The sequence below is a fragment of the Cucurbita maxima genome, unplaced genomic scaffold (genome assembly GCF_002738345.1).
Source record: "Cucurbita maxima cultivar Rimu unplaced genomic scaffold, Cmax_1.0 Cma_Scf00027, whole genome shotgun sequence".
In the NCBI taxonomy this organism is placed as follows: domain Eukaryota; kingdom Viridiplantae; phylum Streptophyta; class Magnoliopsida; order Cucurbitales; family Cucurbitaceae; genus Cucurbita; species Cucurbita maxima.
Window position 1 is genome coordinate 2,441,982 of NW_019272043.1, and position 25,574 is coordinate 2,467,555.

At 38.9% G+C, this 25,574-nt stretch overlaps 3 protein-coding genes across 7 annotated transcripts; 1 reads left to right on the top strand and 2 right to left on the bottom strand.

Annotated features, from left to right (window-relative positions):
- Window positions 1-277: 277 nt before the first annotated feature.
- Window positions 278-7,136, bottom strand: LOC111499862 (aspartic proteinase nepenthesin-2-like). 5 transcript variants are annotated; one of them, XM_023151567.1, is made up of 12 exons: window positions 6,781-7,136; window positions 6,590-6,710; window positions 5,171-5,598; window positions 4,911-5,067; window positions 3,223-3,305; window positions 3,051-3,147; window positions 2,863-2,935; window positions 2,611-2,778; window positions 2,223-2,347; window positions 1,337-1,438; window positions 1,189-1,251; window positions 278-587 (listed from the first exon to the last, which is right to left on the bottom strand). In XM_023151567.1, exons 1-12 carry the CDS (start codon window positions 7,038-7,040, stop codon window positions 462-464), a joined length of 1,803 nt encoding a protein of 600 aa, XP_023007335.1. In that variant the 5' UTR covers window positions 7,041-7,136; the 3' UTR covers window positions 278-461. The 5 variants fall into 5 exon arrangements, with proteins under 5 accessions (XP_023007335.1, XP_023007338.1, XP_023007334.1 ...); XM_023151570.1 differs by having other exon boundaries at window positions 1,154-1,251; window positions 2,223-2,342; window positions 2,570-2,778; XM_023151566.1 differs by having other exon boundaries at window positions 1,154-1,251; window positions 6,781-7,135.
- Window positions 7,137-11,400: 4,264 nt separating this feature from the next.
- On the top strand, window positions 11,401-13,446 carry LOC111499919 (cytochrome P450 81F3-like). The gene is made up of 2 exons (XM_023151647.1): window positions 11,401-12,336; window positions 12,741-13,446. Exons 1-2 carry the CDS (start codon window positions 11,470-11,472, stop codon window positions 13,368-13,370), a joined length of 1,497 nt encoding a protein of 498 aa, XP_023007415.1. The 5' UTR covers window positions 11,401-11,469; the 3' UTR covers window positions 13,371-13,446.
- Window positions 13,447-20,194: 6,748 nt separating this feature from the next.
- Window positions 20,195-23,595, bottom strand: LOC111499613 (metal transporter Nramp3). Its single transcript, XM_023151215.1, has 4 exons — window positions 22,600-23,595; window positions 22,369-22,505; window positions 21,638-22,290; window positions 20,195-20,946 (listed from the first exon to the last, which is right to left on the bottom strand). Exons 1-4 carry the CDS (start codon window positions 23,118-23,120, stop codon window positions 20,725-20,727), a joined length of 1,533 nt encoding a protein of 510 aa, XP_023006983.1. The 5' UTR covers window positions 23,121-23,595; the 3' UTR covers window positions 20,195-20,724.
- Window positions 23,596-25,574: the final 1,979 nt, after the last annotated feature.

Sequence of the window (25,574 nt, forward strand, 5' to 3'; positions counted from 1 at the left end):
TTCAACACACGCAATAGGAAATTTTGCATCGAGTTCACTCACCCATGCCCTTGGCTTACCCGCCCGATTGGCTTGAAGCATCTCCTGATGTCTGAAAAGGTGGATGAGACTCCGTGGAGTAAGCATGGGCTTTGCTCCATGCATTGTAGCAAGGATGGTGCGGGAAAGGCTTCCCCGTCTCTGCCTGTAGACATCGTTAGTCTATAAGAAAAGGAATTTTTTCCTTCAACTACTACCACCATAAAGTTGAAACCATTGCACCCAAATGGAACTCGTTTGGTTTGTTTAATGTTAGAGCCTTTGAGAATAAAATGAATACAAAGGCTAAAAAATAATAATTCTGAACATTTGAAGCTATAAAACGAAAAAGATGCAAAGAGTGAGAAGAAACCAAAAATGTGTTGGGAAGGGTTGTTTACAAGGGCTGGAGTTCGTGCTCTGGAATTGCTGCATTGACAGGCTTATATGCATTGAACCCTGGCTGTCTGCTTCTCCAAATAAGACACACTCCCAATGCTGACAACCCAAGGATAAGGGTCACTATAACAGCTAAAACCACCACAACATAAACTCGCTTCCACACTGACCTAAAACCAAATACAAGAGTTTGGACTACATTAATACCATTGAACATTTACCTACTCAACAAGACTTGACTACATTACCATTTTAGTCCCTTCAAGAACTTCCAAAGTTTCAAGCCCTTTCGAGCTTTCGATTTTAATTCTAATAAGTTCCATGGTATGACAATGAGTGGCGCATAAGGGAGTGGTCCAGATGATCAAAAAAAGGCAAACGGGTAAAAATATTTATTAGGTCTACTCTGCCTCGAAAACATTTTTGGAAAGTAGTTGTAAGAGCTCAAGCCTACTGCCGACAAATATTGTCCTATTTGAGTTTTCCCTTTGGTGCGTATCTGCTAGAGAGATGTTTCCACACCCTTGTAAAGAATATTTTGTTCTCCTCCCCAATCGACGTGGGATCTCACAATCTACCCTCCAGGACTCAGCGTACTCATTGGCACTCGTTTCTCTTTCCAATCAATGTGAAATCTCAAAGTAGATAACTAACATAAAAGAGCTTAATATTCAAAAATAAAAAGCTAAAAAGGCTTTAAGATGGACATAAGAAACAATAATATCTATATATTTACCTTTTCGTTAGAGGTTCGACATTCCATTGAACTACCTGGTAACTTCCAAATGTAGGAGGTAGCTCCATGTGATGCTCCTTGATGAGAGTAATAATCGTCTGCGGAGAAGAACAAGATTTGAAAAGTCATGCTTGTGAATTTTCGGTTGTCATGCAGTTTACCATAGCAGGTATAATCATTTACCGTGGCAGTCGCATTTGAGAAAAATTCCGAAGATCCATTAGGGAGTATGGCCAGCCTAATAGCTGAAACATTTCCTCCCACGGTAATGTTCAATAAATGGACCTGAAAAATGGTTCAAACAACATGCTATACAGAGTTAGATATGATCACAAACTCAAAGATTAAACTAATGTTTGGCTAGCCCAACCCACCGTTAGCAAATATTGTCTTCTTTGAACTTTTCCTTTCGAGTTTTCTCTCAAAGTTTTTAAAACACGTCTGCTAGAGAGAGGCTTTCACACCCTTATAAAGAATGTTTTGATCTCCTCCCTAACCGATGTGGAATCTCAAAATCCACCCTCCTTCAAGGCCTAGCGTCATCGCTAGCACTCGTTCCCTTCTTCAATTGATGTGGAACCCCCCAATCCACCCCCTTCGGGGCCCAGCGTCCTTGCTAGCACACTGCCTCGTGTCCACCCCCTTCGGAGCGGGCTCAGCCTCCTCGCTGGCACATCACCCTGTATCTAGCTCTGATACCATTTATAACAGCCCAAGTCCACCGCTAGCAGATATTGTCCTCTTTGAGCCTTTCTCTTTCGGACTTCTCTCAAGGTTTTTAAGATGCATTTGCTAGGAAGAGGTTTCCACACCTCATAAAGAATGCTTCGTTCTCCTCCCCAACCGATGTGAGATCTCGAAAATCAATCGACATTAGTATGTAACGTCATTTTCAGTTTACGCTTAACTAACTATGGTAACAGAAGGACTATTAGAGCTTAATTTTTAATATAACCCAGTTGTTAATCTAAACTTTTATAAGTGCAAGTTTTACAGATTATACCAAAATGATCATTAAAAACTGCTAAAAGAGTTTTCAATCTATCCTCGATGTGTCATGTGCACTAACCTGTGACTGGCTAACATTTAACTCGTGAGCAATATGATCCGAAAGCTCCGTAAGATGAGGCTCCAGATCTGGGTAGCTTATATTCAACAAGATCTCAAATGTGATACGTCCAATCTGGAGCTCTTCTTCACAGCAAACAAAAGAAAACACTTCACAAACAGGCAATTTAAGGTAGAAATTGCAACAGGCATAAATTTATAAAATAATCATGAAAATTTGCATTTCAAAATGTTCTACACTGTTTATGATAGAACCTCGAGTGTCATAATGACAGTAACATAAAAGGAAAATCACTACAGAACCAACTGATATGATGTCAAGCTGCCATACAAGCATAAAAGCATAACAAAAATAAAAATATCTGGAATCATATAACGTGGAGACTCGCTTGGAGCAGATGCAGGGGCAATATCAGTATCGAGCGATGTAGCTGGAGCATGGGCATTATCATCTGAAATGTGTAGCCTTTCCCATAACTCAGAACAGTTTGTTTTCCAAAATCCAACTTTTGAATGCTTTCTGTCATACATCACTAAAGTGTTGCGGACAACGATGCCTATCACAAGAAATAATCATGCCAAAATGTAACATGTGATTAAAAAAAATAGGTATGTTCATCTCCACCATGAAAAGAGCGTACCTCCTAGAAGAGTAGTTTGATCATTTGCATTCCCAAAAATTCCCAGACAATATGCACCATGTATCTTTGAGTGCTGAAGTAATGATTTGGAGAATTCATAGTAAAGAAGAATCCATTAACTTAGCAACTACACAAACTATTCTAACAACCAAACCAGTTGAAATAAATAATAAAGAGTAATTCCTCACCGGAAACAAGTAATTTTCCGGTGCTAGAGACAACTTTTGCTCATGATCAAATATCATGTCAACTGTGGGAAATATGTCTGATAAATCAGCAGCATCACTGACATAAGGTAACGAATTAATTACTCGATGATGTAACTCGCTTTTAAAACGGACAATTATTAGATAACCATACCTTCCAGCACCAGAAAAACATGTATCTTTGAAATTTGGGTCAGGACCATCAATCTTCTTCAAAGAATGAAGCTCGTCCATGATCTGAAGAAATTGCTCTTTTTTTAATTCATTATGCATTCTAACCAACAATAAAAGAGGACTCCAAATAAGAATTCAAGATTCATTCGTAACTTTGAAATTATAGACTCTTGCAAAAGAAGAAAATCTATTGCACTCGATCAAGAGATTAAGTGCACGGCAAATGAAAAAGATGACATTACAAGGCAACTGCATTAGAGAGAACAAGAGTGTAACAGCCCAAGCTCACCGTTAGCAGATATTGTCTTCTTTAGGATTTCCCTTTTGGGCTTCCTCTCAAGGTTTTAAAATATATACTAGGGAGAGGTTTCCACACCCTTATAAGGAATGTTTCGTACCCCTCTCCAACCGATGTGGGATCTCACAATCCACCCTCCCCTTTGGGGTCCAGTGTCCTTGCTGGCCCGCCGTTCGGTGTCTGACTCTGATACCATTTGTAACAGCATAAGCCCACTGCTAGCAAATATTGTTCTCTTTAGGCTTTCCGTTTCGAGCTTCCCCTCAAGATTTTAAAACGCATCTACTAGGGAGAGGTTTCCACACCCTTATATGGAATGTTTCGTTTCCCTCTCCGACCGAGGTGGGATCTCACAGTCCACTCCCCTTGGGGGCCCAGCGTACTCGCTGGCACGCGGTTTGGTGTCTGGCTCTGATACCATTTGTAAAAGCCCAAGCCCACTGCTAGCAGATATTATCCTCTTTGGGCTTTCCCTTCCAGGCATCCCCTCAAAGTTTTGAAACGCGTCTACTAGGGAGAGGTTTCTGCACCCTTATAAGGAATGTTTCATACCCCTCTCGAACCGATGTGGGATCTCACAATCCACCCTCCCTAGGGGCTTGTGTCCTCGTTGGCACGTCGTTCAGTGTCTAGCTCTGATACCATTTGTAACGGCCCAAGCTCATCGTTAGTAGATATTGTCCTCTTTGGGCTTTCCCTTCCGGGTTTTCCCTCAAGGTTTTAAAACACGTCTACTAGGGAGCAGTTTCCACACCTTTATAAGGAATGTTTCGTTTCCCTCTCCAACTGAGGTGGGATCTCATAATCCACTCCCCTTGGGGGGCCCGACATCCTCGCTGGCACACCGTTTGTTGTCTGGCTCTGTTACCATTTGTAACAGCCCAAGCCCACCACTAGCAGATATTGTCCTCTTTGGGCTTTCCCTTTCGGGCTTTCCCTCAAAGTTTTAAACGCATCTACTAGGGAGAGGTTTCCACATCCTTATAAAGAATGTTTCGTTCCGCTCTTCGGCCAAGGTGAAATCTCACAATCCACTCCCCTTGGGGGCCCACCGTCCTCACTAGCACGCCGTTCGGCGTCTGGCTTTGATACCATTTGTAACCGCCCAAGCCCACCGTTAGCAAATATTTTCCTCTTTGGGCTTTCCCTTTTGAGCTTCCCCTCAAGGTTTTAAAATGTGTCTACTAGGGAGAGGTTTCCACCCTTATAAGGAATGTTTCGTTCCTCTCTCCAACTAACGTGGGATTTTACAAAGAGAAAGGTTAGATCAGCTTATGATGTTCTTTGGAAAGCATGCAACAATCTTCAAATTCAGAATTAGTAAAGATACTCCTGGCAGTGAATAGTAAATTGAAAGAATAGAAGCTTACAGCATCCTTGAAAGCTCCAAACGCTTCCTCTGGTAGGTAAGCATAAGTTGTACCACTATCCAAGACAGTTCCATATCTTCCATCAAAGACACTAGGACTCAGAACCAACTTTTTACCCGCAACATGTATCCCCTTCAAATCAACATTGTAATATGGACTGTTGCCATCCCAAAAGAAAAGTAAACTTGCGATGATCAATTGTAATTGTTATGAATGAACATGAAGTACAATTCTTTAGGATAAACGACTTTAGAACACACCTTCTCACAGGATCTGAGTAGCTAAAAATCATATCTGATGGAGGAGAGATTCCCCCAAGAACCATAGCACCACCACCAATATCCATACCACCATAGCATAGTGAGAAAGAATCATTAATCACACCTTTGTCAACAAGCTGGTCGACAATACTAAGATCACCACGGCCCAAGCCCATAATTCCATCAGCACGTTGACTGTAAAGATCCCCCGTTTCCTCATTCTCACACCCAAACACAGCACGCTGTGGTATGAGTTCACTCTGATTGCCAAAGGATATAACATCCTCACCAAGGACACCACTGCTAGTACTCATTTCAGCATACTTCCTTTCATAGATACACTGCAATCCATCATTGTCACAATTGCAATCATTGTTGCATTTGACAGCTTGGTAAGTGCTCGACGATTCTGGATCAAATTTCGGGTCCTGGTAGAAATAAAAGTTTAAGTACCAACTACCGCACATTGCAAGGTACCTATGAAAGAAAGAACTAGAAATGTTTTAATACAAATATAATAAATCACAGGACAAACTTTATCCATAAAACTAGCACATCCACAAACTTCAAGACCCATATAGAATACCAATCATACAATTCAGTCTCATGCATTAAATGGATAATGTTTATGTAACGACACAAGCCCACCGCTAGCAGATATTGTCCTCTTTAGGCTTTCCCTTTCGGGCTTCCCCTCAAGGCTTTAAAATGCGTCTGCTAGGGAAAGGTTTCCACACCCTTATAAAAGTGTTTCATTCTCCTCTCCAACCAATGTGGGGTTATGTCCCCAACTAATGTGGGTTCTCACAATCCACCCCCCTTTGGGACCCGGCATCCTCACTGGCACTCGTTCCTTTCTCCAATCGATGTGGGATCACCACCAAATCCACCCTCCTTCGGGGCCCAGCGTCCTTACTGGCACACTGCCTCGTGTCTACCCCCTTCAGGGAACAGCCTTCGGGGCCCAGCGTCCTTACTGGCACACTGCCTCGTGTCTACCCCCTTCAGGGAACAGCCTCCTCCCTGGCACATCGCCTGGTGTCTGACTCTGATACCATTTGTAACAGTCTAAGCCCACCGTTAGTAGATATTGTCCTCTTTGGGCTTTCCCTCAAGGCTTTAAAACGTGCAAGGGAAAGGTTTCCACACCCTTATAAAGGATGTTTCGTTCTCCTCCCCAATCAATGTGGGATTGTGTCCCAACCAATGTGGGATTCTCACAGTTTATCATTCACCCTTTGGAGCAAAAAACATATATCAACTAGGATCCATATCATTCGATCTATTTCCCTACCAAAATTGTATTGGTTTACCAAGTTCCATACGAATGTTCATAAAAGAAAACAGAGCAGATGGTTGAATATGAATATGAAACCCTTATAAACGCTCTAATAATGATCAATTTGTAAACATTTTAACCTGGTGCTTCCCACACTCTACGCAAGTGGAGCAAGGAACATAAGTAACCGTACTCCCCGTATCAACAATAAGCGCGAATTGCTGCGGTGGAGTTCCGATCCAAAGCTTGGTCGTATAATACCTTAACCAAAAACCACATTGCATCAAACAAAAGTGAAAATCATGGGAAATTTGAAGGAGATGGAACATACCCATTTAGAAGTAGTTCATCGTAGAGGCGCATTCGAGCATTGGAGCGATTGTTGGAATTGGTGAAATCGCGGAGATGACGGCGAGGGTTCGAGAGAAATCTGGAGGAATTAGGCGAAGAGAGGTAGAGAGGCAAGACCATGGCGCGATGCGAAGGGGTAAGGAGACGATTGGAGGAAATGGGATCGGTGGAGAGGCAGAGATGCGTGAGGTGCAAGCAATGGATGAGAATTGCAGGGAGTAGAATGAGTGTTCGTACCATTGGCAAGAATGGGAGACGGATCGAAGAGGGAAAATGGGAGCTGATTGATTCAGCTAAACAATTTACAGTTGAAGTTTCAGTTGGGCGAATGCTTCATTTTAAAGAGACTGAGAAAAGTCCAAACTTTATTGAGAACAGTCCAATATTGTCATTTTTCAAGTCATTTTATTAGTTACATTAATAAAAATATTTATGTATTGTCACGAAAGAAATTTAAAATTTTAAAAATATTTATTTCATGGATTTATATATTCATAATAAAATTGCCAACAATGGACGCGGAAACAAACAAAGTAGTGTTTTGATCTAACTTAAGGGCTACCAACAACATGAAAGTGCATCTACCATAGATTTGGTCCCATGGGCGTCACTGCAACGTCGTGATTCGTGTAAATGTGTCTTGTCTTTACCTGAAAAGAAAGAGTAGCACGGTTTTTTAAGAAATGTTCAGAAAGTAGTCCACTATTGAAATTAAGAAATGTGATCAAACAATCATGTTTGGAACATGTATCTTTTCATAAAATATCATTTTCATAACGTTGGTTTCAACTCCCAATCCTGCACTGGATTTGATGTGCAGTACTTCTCTACACATGGCCTACAACACACCCATAGACCCTAGGCGAGATGGTATACATACTCTCTAGACTTGACCTTCAACTAGCGTACACTCACGTTGCCAATATACCACGGAGGGAAGGGAGTGCGTAGTATCATTGTGTACATCGTACCATACTATAACATCATAGTGTACGTGCAGGGAAGTATCCCGATGCACGTGAACATCTAATATGCATGAGGTCTCCATAGTTTTAAATTATGGCATGTGTTTGTGATGCAATATATATATTAATTTATTTCATACGTAACATAATCATTTTATGTCAATTTCATAATGTAATATATAACATAGCACCACCGTAAATAGCATAACATGTCAACATGATAATCCATAACATGACATATCTCACATCATAACACATCATAACATAATAAGTAAATATTACAATCACAAGATACGACATGTGCAAAGATCACATGGCACACGCCATTCATACCTTATACAATTCATTCAACCAAATCAGTAGTGAACGCGCTTACCTAATTGACATTTAGTCGTAAAATTTAAGATTTTGTATAATAAATCTTTAAAACATATATGACCGGAACAAAGAATGAGGGAGGAAGAGAGGTATTGCCTCGAGTCATCGTTCGAGTAAGAAATTAGGCTAAATTATAAAAAATAAATTAGACAAACCCTAAACCAAAAGGTTGGATTTTTGTAGTGAGTATAGAATATTTTTTCTTGTTTAACCTTATGACTTTCTAAACTCGTTAAGATGGTCGTTGCGTTTTTTTGTTATCGAAGTTCGACTTAGACCACCGTATATGTTGAAGGTGAGGTCAATGGAGCTTTGAAACACCGACCGATAAGCCCTTGAATTTCCTTTTTAAAATAGGTTTTCGATGTTGTTTTGATTAATTTTCTCTCGAGATTGGTAGCAACACTGTTTAATAGATAGGAGGATTGTGTTTGTTGTTGTACTCCGATCGTGATTGCAGAGTTGCACTGTCGTAAAACATTGTGGAATGCTAGTGGACGAGTCACGGTTAAGTCTCGAATACCGCGGATTTGTGAGAGAGATTGAAGAAGCAATCCATCTCGATTCATCTTAGTTCGATTGAATTCACGTATAGCTTGGTTCAGTCTAATTCAATCTATCGTTCACCCTATACACGCTCAACCAACATCCCAATTCAATACTAGCCCAAGCTTAGAAACCTCACTAGCTAACTCACTAGCCAAGCCCAGTTGCTCTCTTAACCCAACAAGCTTATACACGCGCCACCCAACCCCAAAGCCCACCAGTCTATCGTACCATTTGCAGCTTGACTCAGGAGTACAACTCGCGTTCGGCGTGCGGCTCAGACGGCTCCACATGGCTTGGTCAACAATAAACTCAGTCAACGACCAGCTCCTCAGTCAACAATCAATGGTTTTGGTCAACTGGACTTGTTTGTCTTGATTATGATTTCGAGGCCTGTTGTTTAGGTTTTCCTAGTTTTAAATGAATTTTCATTTAATTTAGGGCAATTTTAATAGGGAATTTCTCGGGTTTACTTTGAATGTTATGCATACTTGAAATTTATATTTACGAGACTTTGTTGGACGTTTTGAATGCCTATGAATTTAATGTGGGCATGAAAACCATAATAATTACCTATATCGGTAGTTGTGATACAATTACCAATCAATATAAACGAGAATTATTTTAAATATCATATTAGGGTCTTGAGATAAATTGTATATCTGTGTGCATGAGAATTGTACACTGTATTGTGAATTTACTTGTGACAACTGTTATGTGTGCATGAGAGTTGATCGGCTTTGTACGATAGATATATCCCTTGATTTCTCGTTAGTTGATCGACTTTACACAATTGATAGATCCCTTGATAACGTAAGGACATGCAAAGTTGTAACATCAGGGGGTGTGAAATGATATTCATTCAAAATTTGATTGTTTTTCTATGAAAATATATGTATTTTAAGCTTAAACAATTTAAATACAATTAAACAGAGAAAGAAAGGGAGTGGAAATTTAGGTGCAGCCAAGTTTGTAATACAATATAAATTAATTTAATTCTTTATTGGCGATGCCGTATCCAAGATAAACAATTTTGCTCGAGCGACAAGTTATTGTTATTTTATTACAATTAATTAAACAACATCTCTTAGTCAAACTTGAGAATAAAAATATCTTATTACCATTTTGGTCAACGCTTTTCCAAAAAAAAAAAAAAAAAAATGAATATTTTGCCTAAACTTTGTTAGAGAAATGAAAGGTGACATAAAAAAATTTGAAAAAACATTGAAAAACAAGTTTTTATATTATTAGAGAGATGTTCACGTATTTCAATGCCAAATTCTTTATCACTAGCTAAGAGAAGAAATAGGGTTTTCTCGGGTTTTAAAGTTTTCCACGTTAATTCCGTGTGTTTTTGTTTTGTTGCTGTGTGCTTATTATCGTTGTAAAGGGGATAATTTTTTTCCTAATGATATGTTGTTTCTTCAACGAAGTACGTTTTATCTTCTCAAGTTTTGATGTTCGGGTTTTTTCGTCTTTATGTAGAAGACGCATAGATTCATTTTTTCTTTTTTTGTTCACTTTTCATTACCTTTGAAATAAAATAAAAAATCAATAAAAACCTTTTCGTTTATTGGGCAATGGGATTCATATTTTCTCCTATTTTGAAAAATATATTCATTTGGTAGACTATGAATAAATTAATATACGTAACACAATCATTCTCTTTTCAATTAAAAGTATTTTTTTAATTTTATTTTTCCTTTCAATTTTAGTTTTTATTATTTATTTTTTTTTTCTTTCTGGTCAAAGGTGTCACAAAGATAAAGTTTTTAATTTAAGTGGTTGCAAATTTTTCTTCGTTCAAATAGGTCGGCTATTACATAAAATAAATATCTAGTAAACGCTCAAATTGTAATATGAACTTATTTTAATCCTATGTTATCCTAAAATTTTTAACCCAAACAATTTAATATTTTTATTAAATGATAAACTCAACCTATATGTTTTTACTAAGTTGTTTTTGGATGGTTTGAGTCATTTATTTATTCTTATATTTAATTAAAATTTATAACTCAATTTTAATTTATATTTTAAAAATATATTTTTTTAAAAAGTTAAAAACCCCCAAAAAAAAAGACCATATTTGCAAAACAATATTTGCTAGTTGTATGCGCTAGTTGTGTAAAAAAGACAATATTTGCTAATTGTGTGCTTGAGCTGTTATAAATGGTATTAGAGCTAGTCATTAGGAGATGTGCCAGCAAGGAGGCTAAGTCCCAAAGGGAATGTGCCAGTCTCGTATAAATGGTATTAGAGTTAAACACCGAACGATGTACCAGCGAAGAGACTGAGTCTCGAAGGGGTGGACATCGGCAATATGTCAGTGAGGAGGCTAAGTCCCAAAGAGGTATGTGCTAGCGTCCTACAAATGGTATAAAAGCTAAACATCAAGCGATGTACCAGTGAGGAGACTGAGTCTTGAAGGGGATGGACACCCGACAATGCTAGCGAGAAGGCTAAGCCCTAAAAGGGGATGTGCCAGCATCCTACAAATGGTATAGAGCTAAACATCGGGAGATGTACCAGCGAGGAGGTTGAGCTCTGAAGGGGGATGGACACCAGGTGACATGTTAGCGATAAGGTTGGGAAAACTATGCCAATTTATAAAATTTTCATTTATTCGCATCCAATCCAATGCAACCCAAATAAGTTTGTAACCTAACCAAAACCGTAATGATCGAGTCAATGAAGTGGAGGGTGGAAAAAGTTTGTTCCTTGGTTGCCAAGCATTTGTGCATATAACATGGAACCTTATCCCAAAAGCAAGTAAGAAAGCCATGGATATTCTCCTACTTTCAATTCCCCTCCTTCTACTTTCTCTTCTCTTCGCCTTCAACTTTCTCCAAACCCCTCATCGCCTCAACCTCCCACCAACACCACTCTTCTCCCTTCCACTAATAGGCCATTTCCATCTCCTCAAACACCCCCTCCACCGATCACTCCACAACCTCTCACAAAAACACGGCCATGTCATCTCTCTCCGATTCGGCTCACGCCTTGTCGTACTCATATCCTCCCCCTCAGCCGTTCAAGAATGCTTCACAAAAAACGACATCATTCTCGCAAATCGCCCATTGCTCGACACCGGAAAGTACTTAGCATACAACCACACAACCCTCGCCATCTCCCCTTACGGCGAGCACTGGCGAAACCTCCGCCGGATTTGCTCCCTCGAGATTTTCTCAACCAGCCGCCTCAATCTGTTCTTGGGTATCCGACAAAATGAAGTGAAACGGTTGCTGAGGAAGTTATGTGGGGATTGGTTGGAAGAGTTTAGGGAAGTGGAAGTGGAGCCGATGCTGTCGGATCTTACTTTCAATGTTGTTATGGGAATGGTGGGTGGAAGGAGGTTTTATGATGAGGGGTATTCTAAGAAGTTTAGAGATTTGGTGACACAAATTATGGCGCATGGTGGGTCGTCCAATCCGGGTGATTTCATACCCTTATGGAATTGGGTTGATCCAACTGGTTTTAAGAAGAGGATAATGAATCTTGCACGAAGAGGAGATGAACTTCTTCAAGAACTAATTGATGAAGCTCGAGATGGAAAGGATGGAGGGAACTCTATGATTCATCATTTACTTTGCTTGCAGAAAGATGAGCCGGAGTATTATAGTGACCTTATTATCAAAGGACTTATACAAGTATTTCTCTCTCCTCTTTTTTTAGTTAATAAGTTCATAACTATTTATGATTCCTGAATCATCGGTGCCTATAGAAAGAGTTGTCTGTGATGATTGAGAAATGAGAAATGATTGAGATGTATTGAATTTGATTGTCGTTTTGTATTTGTTGAGTGACATTTGGGAGTAACTTTATTTGAGAGATTTTTAGTATGAGAGTATGAGATATAGACTTTCTAAACACTTTGATTATTGAGATTGATCGTTGTTCGTAGATATATTTGATTTCTTCTCTCTAAACCATGTAAATTTGTCTCTTTGTTTAATTCATGTTTATGGGTGTATGAGTACAACCAATCTTATTTCTGCTTCAACTACCACATGTTTTTCCATTTATAATCTAAATGTTTGGTTGTTCGTTGTAGGTTATATTCTTAGCCGGGATTGACACGTCAGCTGTGACATTAGAATGGGCGCTATCGCATTTGCTCAACAATCCAGACGTGTTAAAGAAAGCAAGAGCTGAGATAGATGATTTGATAGGGAAAGAGCGGCTAGTGAATGAAAGTGATCTTCCAAATTTGAGGTATCTTCAAGGAATAATCTCTGAGACATTGCGGTTGAACCCAGCTGCTCCTCTTCTTGTGCCACACTGTGCATTTCAAGACTGCAAAATAGAAGGATATGATGTTCCTCGTGACACAATTGTATTGATTAATGCTTGGGCTATACATAGAGACCCAGATCTATGGGAAGATCCCACGGCGTTTAAACCAGAAAGACATGGTGACTCGAGTGGAGCTGATTCTTACAAGCTACTGCCATTTGGGTTGGGGCGGAGAGCTTGTCCTGGTGTGGGAATGGCGCAACGCGTGGTTGGCTTAGCTTTAGCGTCGTTGATACAAGGCTTTGAATGGGAAAGAGTGAGCAGCTCGTTGGTTGATATGAGTGAAGGTCAAGGGCTCACTATGCCCAAAGCTCAACCATTGGTAGCCAAGTGTAAGCCACGCCCAATCATGAAAGCCATTATGAACGTAGAAATTGATAATATTTGAAATGTATAACTTACAAAACCAATAAAACAAATTGATAGTATTTGTTATTATTGATTGATAGGCATAAGGAGATATTCCAACCTCCTAGCATGCTTTATAGGGAATCTAATCAGGGAGTACTCCTAATAACATCTACATCAACCTAATAAAGCGTCTATGCATACATTGCTAAAGTTTGTTCAAAGAGATCATTTAAAACCATTAGAATCAAAATCAAAGTAGTAAAAACATAATTTAAGCATATAAGCTAAATGGGTCAAATTTCCCTTCGTTACTTAAAGTAGTCATATAATATGCTCATAGTCATTTTTCCCAAGTCTTAGTCGATTCCTATAAATATTTCTTCAAGAAATATCCAAAAGGTTATTTACATGTTTGGACATGTTCTGGGGCTCCGCTCTCAAGTTTTCCAAACTCCAAATCTTAATATGAGTAGAAAAACAAGAACGATTCTTGATTGAGTTGGGGTCCAAATAAATTAAAAATTATCATTGACTTAAGAAAAGTAAGATTTGACTTGATATGACTCCCAATCACTCCTGGTTGAGCAACTAGGCCGACATACAACGTCACGCATACAACTTCAATTGTCTCTGTCTTATTCTTATCTTTAGTCATTTCATTCATAAAAAAAGCTATCACATACTCTTTTCAATATCGTATACATATGCTAACAACCAGCATATTCAAAGGTGGGGAGGTGATGAAACCTTGTAACTTGCTCTCACTGCCATGCCTTACCTCCCTTAAGTTCATAGACAAACTCCAAAGTGAATGAAAGGGTTGCCTCATAGCCAAGAATGGACTCAAGAGGTTCAGCCCCTTATGTGATGGATGATCTTGACTTCACCTAATACTACTTAGAATATATGAGCCTCCTATTCTTCTCTTTTTCTTCAACTTTATCTCAAGTTTGCTCTTATGATAATACTTTGGTTTCAAAAGTCGTGGACTTAGACATTTAGTTTAAAACAAGAAATAGAAATAACGTCGTCAAAATAAAACCTTAACATAATGTTGAAGTATGAAAATGAAAAACTACCTATAAACTACTAACGGAAAACCATGCATACTACTATCATATCTTAGCTTCCATGGTTATTCCAAATTTTATTGGGTAACAACCCTAAATTTTCACATACTCAGAGTTATTACTAACGTCTCATGCTCATCTTTAATGCAGAATATAACTCGAAAAATGCTCATCTTTATTAGCGAAAAAATTTGAAACTTTAGAATACGTTAAAACACTAGAAAACACTGTTGGACTTACGTGTTTCAAACATCATGCTGGAGTTCAAAATAAGATAAAAATAATTACAAATTAAATAGTTTAAATAAATGAAATGCAAACACTCTATCCTAACCAATACTAGGAATTTTAAATATGCAACTATCCTATGCACGCACCATAGTCTCTGATCACGATGCCGTCGTCAACCGTACATGGGCGCCTTACCTTTACCTGAAAAACAATATGGCACACGCCGGAGTATTTTGAAGAAATACTCAGTAAGTGACCCCACTATAGGGGCCATGCTAATGCAAACACATGCAATCATGAATTAGAGACCTATCTCTAATCATCTTAAGGGTGACCTACAATCTCAGACAAATTGGATGTGTAGTACTTCCCTACACACAACTCACACGTGCGAGTGTGAATCCCCAAGGCGCTCGTGCACCCCCTGGACCCTCTGGTCAAGCTAATTTGTAGAGACATTCGGAGGTCACCGGAACTCCATAGTGTCATGCACTTCATGAACACCCTCATCTGTGTGCATTCGCGCTCAATATACGGTGCGCGTCTGCACTCATCATCTCTAGGGGAAATAACCCTATGTTTATGAACATACAATATGCACGACGTCCCTCTAAGTCCAATTATACATCTTTTCTAACACAACCCTCTAGTTTCATCTCTTGGTTACACTATGTAAAATGTGCTCGTGGATATTTACATTAATATCATTTTCATACTCTTAGGGTTGTGTCCTATGTCGATCTAATGATATGATGCAATATGACAAACAATATCACAAGACATGTTCAACATGGGAAACATCATCATATTAATAACATCGTCATGCATACATCATACTCATCATAGAAGCCATTAAGTGCATCAAATATAACATGTACGTCATGCATCAAAACATAAATAAGTACATTTAACCTACCTCACAACACAACGTCATACTCATACATCATCATAAATCAAACAATCTTTAGCCTATCCTATAGTAAGGTCACTTACTTGGTTGGCCTTGGCCGAAGTATTCCCTCATTAGCTAAACGTAAGCTCCTGTCCCGTGAGAGCTGCTTCCTACATTGCCGGGGTTTATTTTCTAGCACACCATTCGCCACCTTCCGTTAGTATTTCACAATTAATTTACCAATAATTCAATAATTGTGAAATACGACTCTAAAACGGCCTCGGATACCTTATCGGGGCCGAAAACAAGTCCAGAAGGGTCGAAATAGTGGAAACTGGGCCAAAAACAAGGGAGTCGAGCCGAACAGCCGTCGAGCTGTTTGCGCCTAGCCGAGCCGAGGGACCGCTTGTGCCACTGTGTGCCATGTGGCAGAAGCAGTGCGTGCCACATTGTGCAGTGAGCGTCGGGTCGAGGCACGAGTCGCACTCCGATTCGGGTCGACTGCTACAGAAGGCTACTGGGCCTGGCTGGTTGTTGGGCCTCGGTTGACTAGATTGGGCCACAAGTGTTTGGGTTGCAGGCCGGTTCGATTGGACAGTGGGTCTGGTCTCGGGTTAGTTCAGCTGAATCGAGGCTTCTGGGCTAGATTGAGGTTTGGGCTGCTGTAGTTGGGCTTGGTCGAAGGCAGAGGTCGAGGGGAAAGAAGTCGGGCTGACTCTCTCGGGTTTTGGGTTTGGGTTGACCCGAATCCGTGAATCTCGACTTCCTTACCCGACTTCGACCGATTTTTCAGCCGTTTTCACTCTCCTTTCCGCGGCATTTCCGTGGCCGATTTCGGTCCTCTTTCTTCCTTTTCCTCTCTGTTTGTCATCCTTTTTCCTTCCTCGAAGATTAGTCACCTAAAAGTTCCTAAAACCATAGATCTAAGAACGTTTAGAAAAACCCAATTTTTCGACCTCGGTTACGGATGACGGCGCTTACGAAAAGGCACAAAACATACATTGAGTTATTGTACTTTCGTTAGGGATCCTTCTCGTGGTGGTAACTGAGCGTTTGGCGTCGATTTTCGGGTGGTTTGGGACTCGTCGGAGAAATTGGGAACTCACCAATGTTATCCGAAATTTCTCTCTCTAGTATTTTCTTTCTTTTCTCTGTTTGCAGGTATTCTGATCGATTCTGGGAGTCGTGGGCTGAAGGCTGAGCGAGGTGTGGCTGCCGTTTCATGTGGGGTCTGCGAAACTCGGCGATTGAGTTTTTTTTTTCTTTTTCCTCGGTCGTTACACACCGTCATCCGTGTAGAGGTGATTTACCTTTACCTGAAAAATAAAAATAGCACTTGGCTTGAGTATTTTAAGAAATGCTTACTAAATGACCTATCCTTTAAAACTGTTGCATGACCTTGAGCTCTTTCTAGTTCTGGGCACGGTTGGATATGTGGTACTTCTCCACACACAGTTTACGCACGCGCACATGGACCCACCATGTGGGATATCAGCATATGCTCGAGCCTCGGGTCACGTTTGAGAGAAATATTTTGGAAAATGTAAGCACATAAATGCATTGAAAAGAATTATAAAGAAAACAATGTTATACGCTAAAAGTGGTAGGCAACAATGACTTTGATAGCATACAACCTGAGTAGGAAGAATTGACAACTAGTTATATCCCCTATAATACATTTTTGGGCATCTTAGCCCGGGTGGGTGTAGACATAATTTTGGTGACCAGTCATACACCCCGTATTGACACAATATGAAATAGTAAAGGCCTATCCAAGATGAAAGCATGTAAAAGGGGATTTAGAACGGACATTCGGCCATGACTGCATGTCCTTGACAAGCATGACCAGGACATCCGACATGCACCCATAGAAAACACGCCTTGGACAAATATGATCGTGACATCCTCCCCCCACTCAATTTATTGACGTCTCTGTCAACCGACTCTTTGTGAATTCAACGATGTAGGTTGAGGCTGATTTCAGGTCTCTCGACACGGTTCCAACTAATCTCAGCATTGAGGAGTCTCTTCCAATCTGCAAGGAACTGTTGAAAACTACTTCTCGGTTTGGTAACTCTTGGTGTCTTCACTGTCAAAGTCTCTCCTACTTTCTTCGTTTAGAAATTCTTCTTCTTTGCATGAGGTTGTACTGTCTCTTTGTGCTTGACATCTTCTTGGTCGAATATTAATGTTTTGAGTTACAGCCTTCAACCTTGTGGATAACTGTGACTGGTCCATAGAAATTTCTCACCAATCTTTGATTCTTGTTGTTTTGATCTCGGGGTTGATTTGACCTCAATTTGATCAAAACTCTCCCTCTTTCGATTTCCGGCGAGACTTCATGCGTCATCAAATATTACTTTTTTTTTTTTGTTTGTTTTTAAGCTTGTATCATTACATAATCAACGATGGGTACTTGTTGTGTACTATCCCCTTGTTTAGGGCTATGTAACCAAAGCACAAACGTAATGTATCATCTCTCTTCTTCTGAAATAGCATAGAGGTCGCATAGGGTGCCTTTGTAGGACGAACAAACCCTGCTGCTAATACTCGTTCAAGTGTTTTCTCAATTCAACTAGCTTTGGTGGAGCCACTCGATATGCATTTTTTGTTGGGGGTTAGGTAGGAGCTCGATTTTCTTGTTTATGACTCATCGAAGGGTAATGCCTTTGGCAAGCTATCAAACATTATATCAGCATAAATGTGCAGGATGTCTGATTTCTCTTATAATAGGTTAAGCGGTGGTTACTTCTTCAACCATTGATACGACCATAATCATGGGCTCTTCGTGGGCAAGCCCTTTCTTCAACCATAAGGTAGAGATCATTCTTATATCGCCAAGCTACTTAATACTTACAGGAATTTCAGTGGAATTGTAATCATAAATCACAATACACTTCGCTAGTGGCATTATGATACTTTGTGTTCTAAAATGAATTTTATCTCAAGCACTATGCAGCAGTTGCCTCTACGACTAGATCCATTTCTATCTATCAAGTCTCTAAGGAGACTCTCATGGATACTAGTGCCTCTAAATTAACACCTTTCATCTTTACGGTCATTTTCTATCTTTAATTTCCATATGTGGGCTTCTTGGTATGTGAGGAAGTTATGGATTGTACTCGAATCCACCACGGTGCTCTTACTCGGCTGAGAGTTGGTCATAGCATTAACAAACATCAACCTTTTCTCAAACACTTCTTTTGAGTCCAATTTTTTTTTATGGTCGACAAAAATTTTAGCGCCCCCATTCCTAGGGTGTCGTGGTCTTCTTTTTTATCGGCCACTAGTTCTACTTTAGGGTTATTTAGGGCTATTCCCTCCTCGTACTAAGACTTGAAGTGCATAGAGGACAACTCGACGAGGGCAATGGAAAAGTCTGTGGGGACCTATATGGAAGACACTTTAAAGGCATTGTTTGACCATTTCTTGTGGGATAGGGCCCTCGAGATGGGTTTAAATTTATGCTCCCGAGGTGGTCTATCTATTCTCCCGTTTGGTCTATCATCTCCTCCCTTTAGTCTACTAGTGTCCTAATTCCTCTCACGGGTGGGCTTGTAAGGTCTACCACCAGTGTTTTGGAATAATATTGTTTCTTTTGAAAATTCGCTTCATCCTCAAAGTTTAGGAGTTTTTCAGTTGCGGTAAATGTTGCAGAAAGATCTTGAATATTTTTTATTCATTGATATAATTTTGATCTTGCTCATGGATGCAATCCTTCTCGAACGTGTCTCTGATATCCAATATCAATGCAAATAATTGTTTGACATAGTCTCTTATTCTTATGGTGGGTTGTAGTTCTTGTAACTTTAGCCTTACAATGAATTCTACCTTTTTAGAAAAAAACTAAGTCATCAACTCTATCAACTCTTTCTTAAGGTCTTTCCATGAGTTAATGATATAATCCATTTTGGATGTTGTTCACCTTTTAATGCTGTCATAGTCATGGTGGATGAGATGCATCATGGCCAAATGATTTTAAGTTCATCTAAACAAATTCCCTTGTCTTCGAAGTATTGCTCAATTTCAAAGACAAATTTCTCGAGTTTTTTTGGCATCTCGATTCCCTTTGAATGCCTTGAGTTATGAGATCTTCAACGTGTAAAGTTTGACCTAAGTTTGACCTAGGGTTTGATTTTCTACGGATTTCTCGAAGCTACCTCGTATCTAGCTCTCTGACACGTTATTTTATGTGTGCAACAGAGTTCTCAAAGCTACCTCTGCATTCTGAGTTACTCGATCACATAGTTTTTTTTTCTTTTTTAGGGAGTCAACCCTAAAAATCAATTATTTGATTGGCAACCCATCCAAGCAAGCATTCATAGAGTCGACTCCACTGACTTCTTCATTTAGTTTCGCTACTCATTCTTCCAAGAAACGGCCCATATATGGACTTTTTTTAAGAATGACATTTCATATTTGATCTCAATGAGTTGCTCAACTTGCGACTTAGTCAACAGTTTAGTTGCCAACATCTTTTTGGCTTTTATCTGTCACAAGCAACACTATTCTAACCCTGCAAACAAGTCATTCAATTAAAAATCACACTTTTGGATGAATGGTCGAGCCTCGTGTTGAGAGAAAATGTTTTACAAAACGTGGGCGCAGAAAATCGTTGAAAACAAATTTAAAGAAAGCATTGTGAAAATCAATTGTATTGAAGACATGTAAGCAAGAGAGATTACAATACTCAATCTGAAGAGGTTCGATGACTAACTTGGTCCCCGTAATACATATGAGGCGATTCATGTTGGGCAGGAGTAGACATTGAATGATCATACACACAGAAAACATAATAATAAAGTTATACAACATGAAACTAAGTAAAAAAAAAAAAATTGGCATGACATAAACATGCAGCCACAAACATTACGCTTTGGACAAGTATGACGTGACACCAAGCATGGAAATACCGTAATATATATAACCTAAGACTACCCTAACAACATAACCTCAACTCACTCACCAGATTCACTGGCTCACAATCCTTTCATTTCACTGTATCCATAACAGATTTTCTCAAGGAAAAACATGTCAACTCATAACTCATATATCTTAAAACTAACTGATATGTTACTCCTTGTTCTCTGACTGCATTTTAACAGATGCTTGAGGAAAAGGCAATTATTTGACAATTATCGATCTGTGGTCTATAAAACTCGATTCAACGATTCAACGATTGAATCAACGATGACCTCTCAGTTTTCGACAACCGTGGAGACCTTCCAGTTAATGAAGTTGTGCCAACTTGAAAAGGAAATACTTTGATAGACGAGGTAAACAACGAAGGCAACATATGCAGCAACGAAGACAAACACGAAAATGGCTATAAGCAGTCCATTCACTTCTGATGAGATGAAACTCACCAAAAGATACCCATTAATGGCCATCACCAACACTGCCACCAGCCAAGAGAATATCTGAAAAGGGGCATAAAAACAATGTGAGTTCTTCAACTACAATTGTTTTGCTTACAAAATATTTATTTCCAGACCAAAATTACAAGTTATGGAGGTTTTGAAATGATCTTAGGCCTAAAACACTAAAAACAGCCCAGGAAATGTGAGAACCTACATTGTTGAGGACACAATCTCACATTGGTTGGGGAGTAGAACGAAACACCCTTTGTAAGGGTGTGAAAACCTTTCCCTAGCAGACACATTTTAAATCGTTGAGGGGAAGCCTAAAGAGAACAATATCTGATGGCGGTGGACTTGAACAATTACAAATGATATTAGAGCCAGACACGGGACGATGTGCCAATGAGGAGGCTGTTCCCCAAAGGTGTAGACACGAGGCGGTGTGCCACATCGATTGGAAAAAGGAACGAGTGTCAGTGAGGACGCTGGTCCCAAAGGGGGTGGGGATTGTGAGAACCCACATTAGTTGGGGACACAATCCCCACATTGGTTGGGGAGGAGAACGAAACACCTTTTAGAAGGGTATGTGTTTTAAAGCCTTGAGGAGAAGTCCGAAAGGGAAAACCCAAAGAGAACTATTACAAGAAATATCTTAACCAATTGAGCTACATTTACATTTTGGATTTAAGGTTTGATTTGACGAGAGCAACATGAACAAAATGCATGTGTCTAGTGAACATGGTACACATACCTTTAAAACGGGGCCAATTCTGAAAGTGCCCATTAGATGTTCCTTAGAAGCCAAACAGAGAAGAGGAATCAGAGCAAAGGGGATCTGAATTGACTGGAGGACATTGAGCCATTCGTTAAGAATATCGACCATCCCGTCAGAGGTTTCGAACACGAGAGCGACAATTATAGTCGGCACAATTGCAAAGCTCCGAGTTATCAAAGCTCTAAGCCATTTTTTCAACTTCAAGTTAAGGAAGCCTCCCATTATAAACTGTCCTGCATATGTACCAGTAATGGTGCTACTTTGGCCAGCAGCTAACAAACCAATAGCCCAGATATACAGAATAGGGAGAAGTCCTCCACCATATTTATCTTGAAGATATTCGCCTGCGTTTATGAGACCGATGCTATTCGCCATGTCTGTGCCATAGAAAGCTTTAGCAAACACAGTTGTAACAAACAAGTTGATGATGAAGGAAACAAAAAGTGCAAGAGTGGACTCAATGGAGTAGTATCTGAGAGCTTCTCGGACCCGCCCCTTCTTCGTCGAATCAACGTCTCGAGATTGCACAAGAGCTGAGTGCAGAAACACATTGTGTGGCATAATGACACAGCCCACAACTGCAACAGCTTGTTTAATTGTCTTGGAGCTAAGTTTGGGAATCAAAATACCTGTAAACAAGTAGCAAGAACAATAATGACACATATCAAGCATCAAAAAACCCCCAAAAAAAGGTCCTCAGGACTCACCCAATAGAAGCTCTTTCCCATTTGGTTTCGTTTCACCAAACATCCAAGCAAATGCGACAGCCATAGTAGCAATAAGAAAAGCAAAAACAGCCTCCAATTTCCTCACACCATAATTCTCAAGAAACAGGAAGATAAAACTGGCAAGAATCAACATAAACACTATCAATCAGAAAAAACAGATAATCATAGATAACAAACTCAATTTGAGAACTGGGTTTGAATCAAAATTACCAATCTAAAGCAGTGATGATGACTCCAGCCCAAAGAGGCAAAGCTCCATTACTCAGAATCTTAATAGCAATAGCACTCCCTATAACTTCCTGAATATCCGCCCCAATAAGGGCCAATTCCGCCATAACCCACAGCACAATTCTTGCCCAAGTTGGGTACTCTTCTCTACACAGCTCGGCCAAGTGCTTACCAGTGGCAACGCCAAGCCTGGCAGAAAGCAACTGAATCAAAAGCCCCATGGCCGTAGCCCAAAACAGAAGCCACAATAAAGAATACCCTCCAATCGCACCTGCCTGAAGATTGGACTCCAAATTCCCAGGGTCTAAAAACGCTATGCTCATCAAAAACCCAGGCCCAGTGAACAGCCAGAGCTTCCTCCATGAAAACGGCAGCATACCCACATCGGAATCGGACTCCACTTCGTCGATCCCAATTACCACAACCTTCTCTGCTAAGTCATAAGCAGTTTCTTCCTCTTCCTCCTCTAACAACCGCTGCTGCGGATGATCATCAGGATGCATGATTGTCCAATAAAACGAAATGGGCGTCGGAAAACCCCTAATATAGAGTGGATTACAGAGCTTTGGCTATGAGGGGAAAACGAAAAATCAGAGATATGCCCACAAATCGTGCTCTGAACCTTTATCCTCAAGCGAAGCGAGGTAGAAAAAGAAAAAAACCGTCAATGGCCATCGCTACGTTGCTGTTCCTTTTTACTTTTTTTCTTTTTTCACTTTTCCTTTTCAGAATGGGGTAGAAAATGTGGAGGGTATCGTACAAATTTGAGAACACCAAGTATGAAAAGAATAAGAACCCAGGTCGATGTTCATTCACCTTGACTGATCCACAGAAACGGGGCTGGAATCAAACTCACGGCCTCCAAGATTTGGGTCCTGAATAGGGATCCGTGAGGGGAGTGGGATTATGGGGTGAGAATGAGGTAAGATGCCAGCGTGGAGATAAAGCGAAAAGGACGTGGAGATGGGAAGAATGAAACTGGCCAAATGGGGAGATATTCTTTGGGTTATTTTAAAGGAATTTGGGCAATGGAAGAAGGCGAGCGAGAGGCATGGACGAGTTTGATGATGCCAAGTGTGTGGACAGAGCGTGCCTGTGAATGCTCTCGCCGTGGCCCGCCCGTGCCATCGTGTAATCCATTATATAACATAGTGCAATGCCACACCCATTTCTTTTATCTTTTTCCTTTTTAACCCCAATTTGAGGTCCAATTCAAATTTTGAAAATTTCTACAAACTAAATTAAAATTTTGAGATAAAGTCGGAGTTAAACGTTCTCTTATGTCTTAATTAAACCTAACGAGATGACATTTTGGCTACAAAGCCTCTCACCGGTGTCTGCTTTGCTGGTCCACCACCCAAGGAGAGTCGGCTTAATTTTATTCTCAATCTCCAAACCTAGTTTGCTACCCTTTTCTTCTTTTATGACTGAAGCATAACAATGTGAAACAATCACGACAACGTTGTCAAGTTTGTTAGCGTAACGCAGTCTAGCGTTGTCGAATAAATATTAGTCGGTCTAAAAAAACAAAACAACTATAATTAATCAAGAAAACTATAAGGCTGAATAACTTTGGATAAACAACTTTAAAAAACAAGAAAAGAAAAGCTTAGAAAAATTTAATGGTGGAGAATTCTACTAGTATGATTGTTTCGAGCATGAAACATGCTTGTTCAATGCTTCATGCTCCATCACGAAATAATAATAAAAGAAAAAAAAATCAATTTACGTCTCTCTAAACTAGGAAGATTATATCATCACTAAAATCTTAAGCTAGCAATTATATCTGTTAACCATAATCTTAAATTATGGTTTAACGTATGTATTATATTTGACTTTTTATTATAGACTAATATTTTATGATTGAGAAAAGGATTTGAAATTTATAAACTAAAAAGTAATAGTAAATCACTAATTTATAAAAATAAAAGTTAGCATTTAAATGGATACATAATTTACAAGTACAAAGATGAGAAGTCTATGTGGGTAATGGTATACGCCCTATGACCATGTGGAACTCATATCAAAGAATGAATGCAAATGGGTCTATTGAGCTAAGTATGAATCGAGTCGAGGCACGCATGACCCTCACCCAAAATCTCCACCTCAACGTTTTATAAGAACCTAGCATAAGATATTCAAGAAAAACTATAAATATCAGGTCTAGATTGACGAACAATTGTAAAGTAATTAATCAATAGTTAACTATATATTTAAAATAAATTACTAATAATTTATTAATTCAGTTTTACAGATAAAAAGTTATTAAATTGATGAAATTAATTATTAACCATAATTAATTATAATTAGCTAAAATATCTATTTAATAGGATGAGTTTAAATAAGTTGGTAAAAAATATTTTTAACAACTATAATTAATTAATTATTGAGTCTTTATAGCGAAATAATTCTCTTTTTAGACTAATTTTGATTGCTTCATTCATTATCACTATTATTATATTATAATTTTAAAATATAATTAATTGATTTAAATTAAATTTACAGTTAATAAAAATGAACCACATTGAAATAATAAATAATTATATATTTATTTAATTCATTTTTCTCCAAGGAAATATATTAATGAACTTAATTACTAAAATCATAACCAATTATCCAATTAATAAGATTCTTTTATTATTATTTGTTTATTTTTAGTGGTTCCAAAAAAAAATTAATTTTTAGTGATATTTGGAGTTAATTTGAATTGTTTTATTAGGTAACCCATTAACGTTATATAAATAAGCTTACCATAATTAATTTCATCAAATAAATACAAATACAATTTCTTACCATAAAATTTTATGACATTTTCCTATTCGGAACCAAATATAAAGGTTATTTATTTATATATATATATTCTAATAAAACCAAACAAAAGTTCTAATGACAAAAAAAAAAAAAAAAAAAAAAAAAAAAAAAAAAAAAAAAAAAAAAAAAAAAAAAAAAAAAAAAAA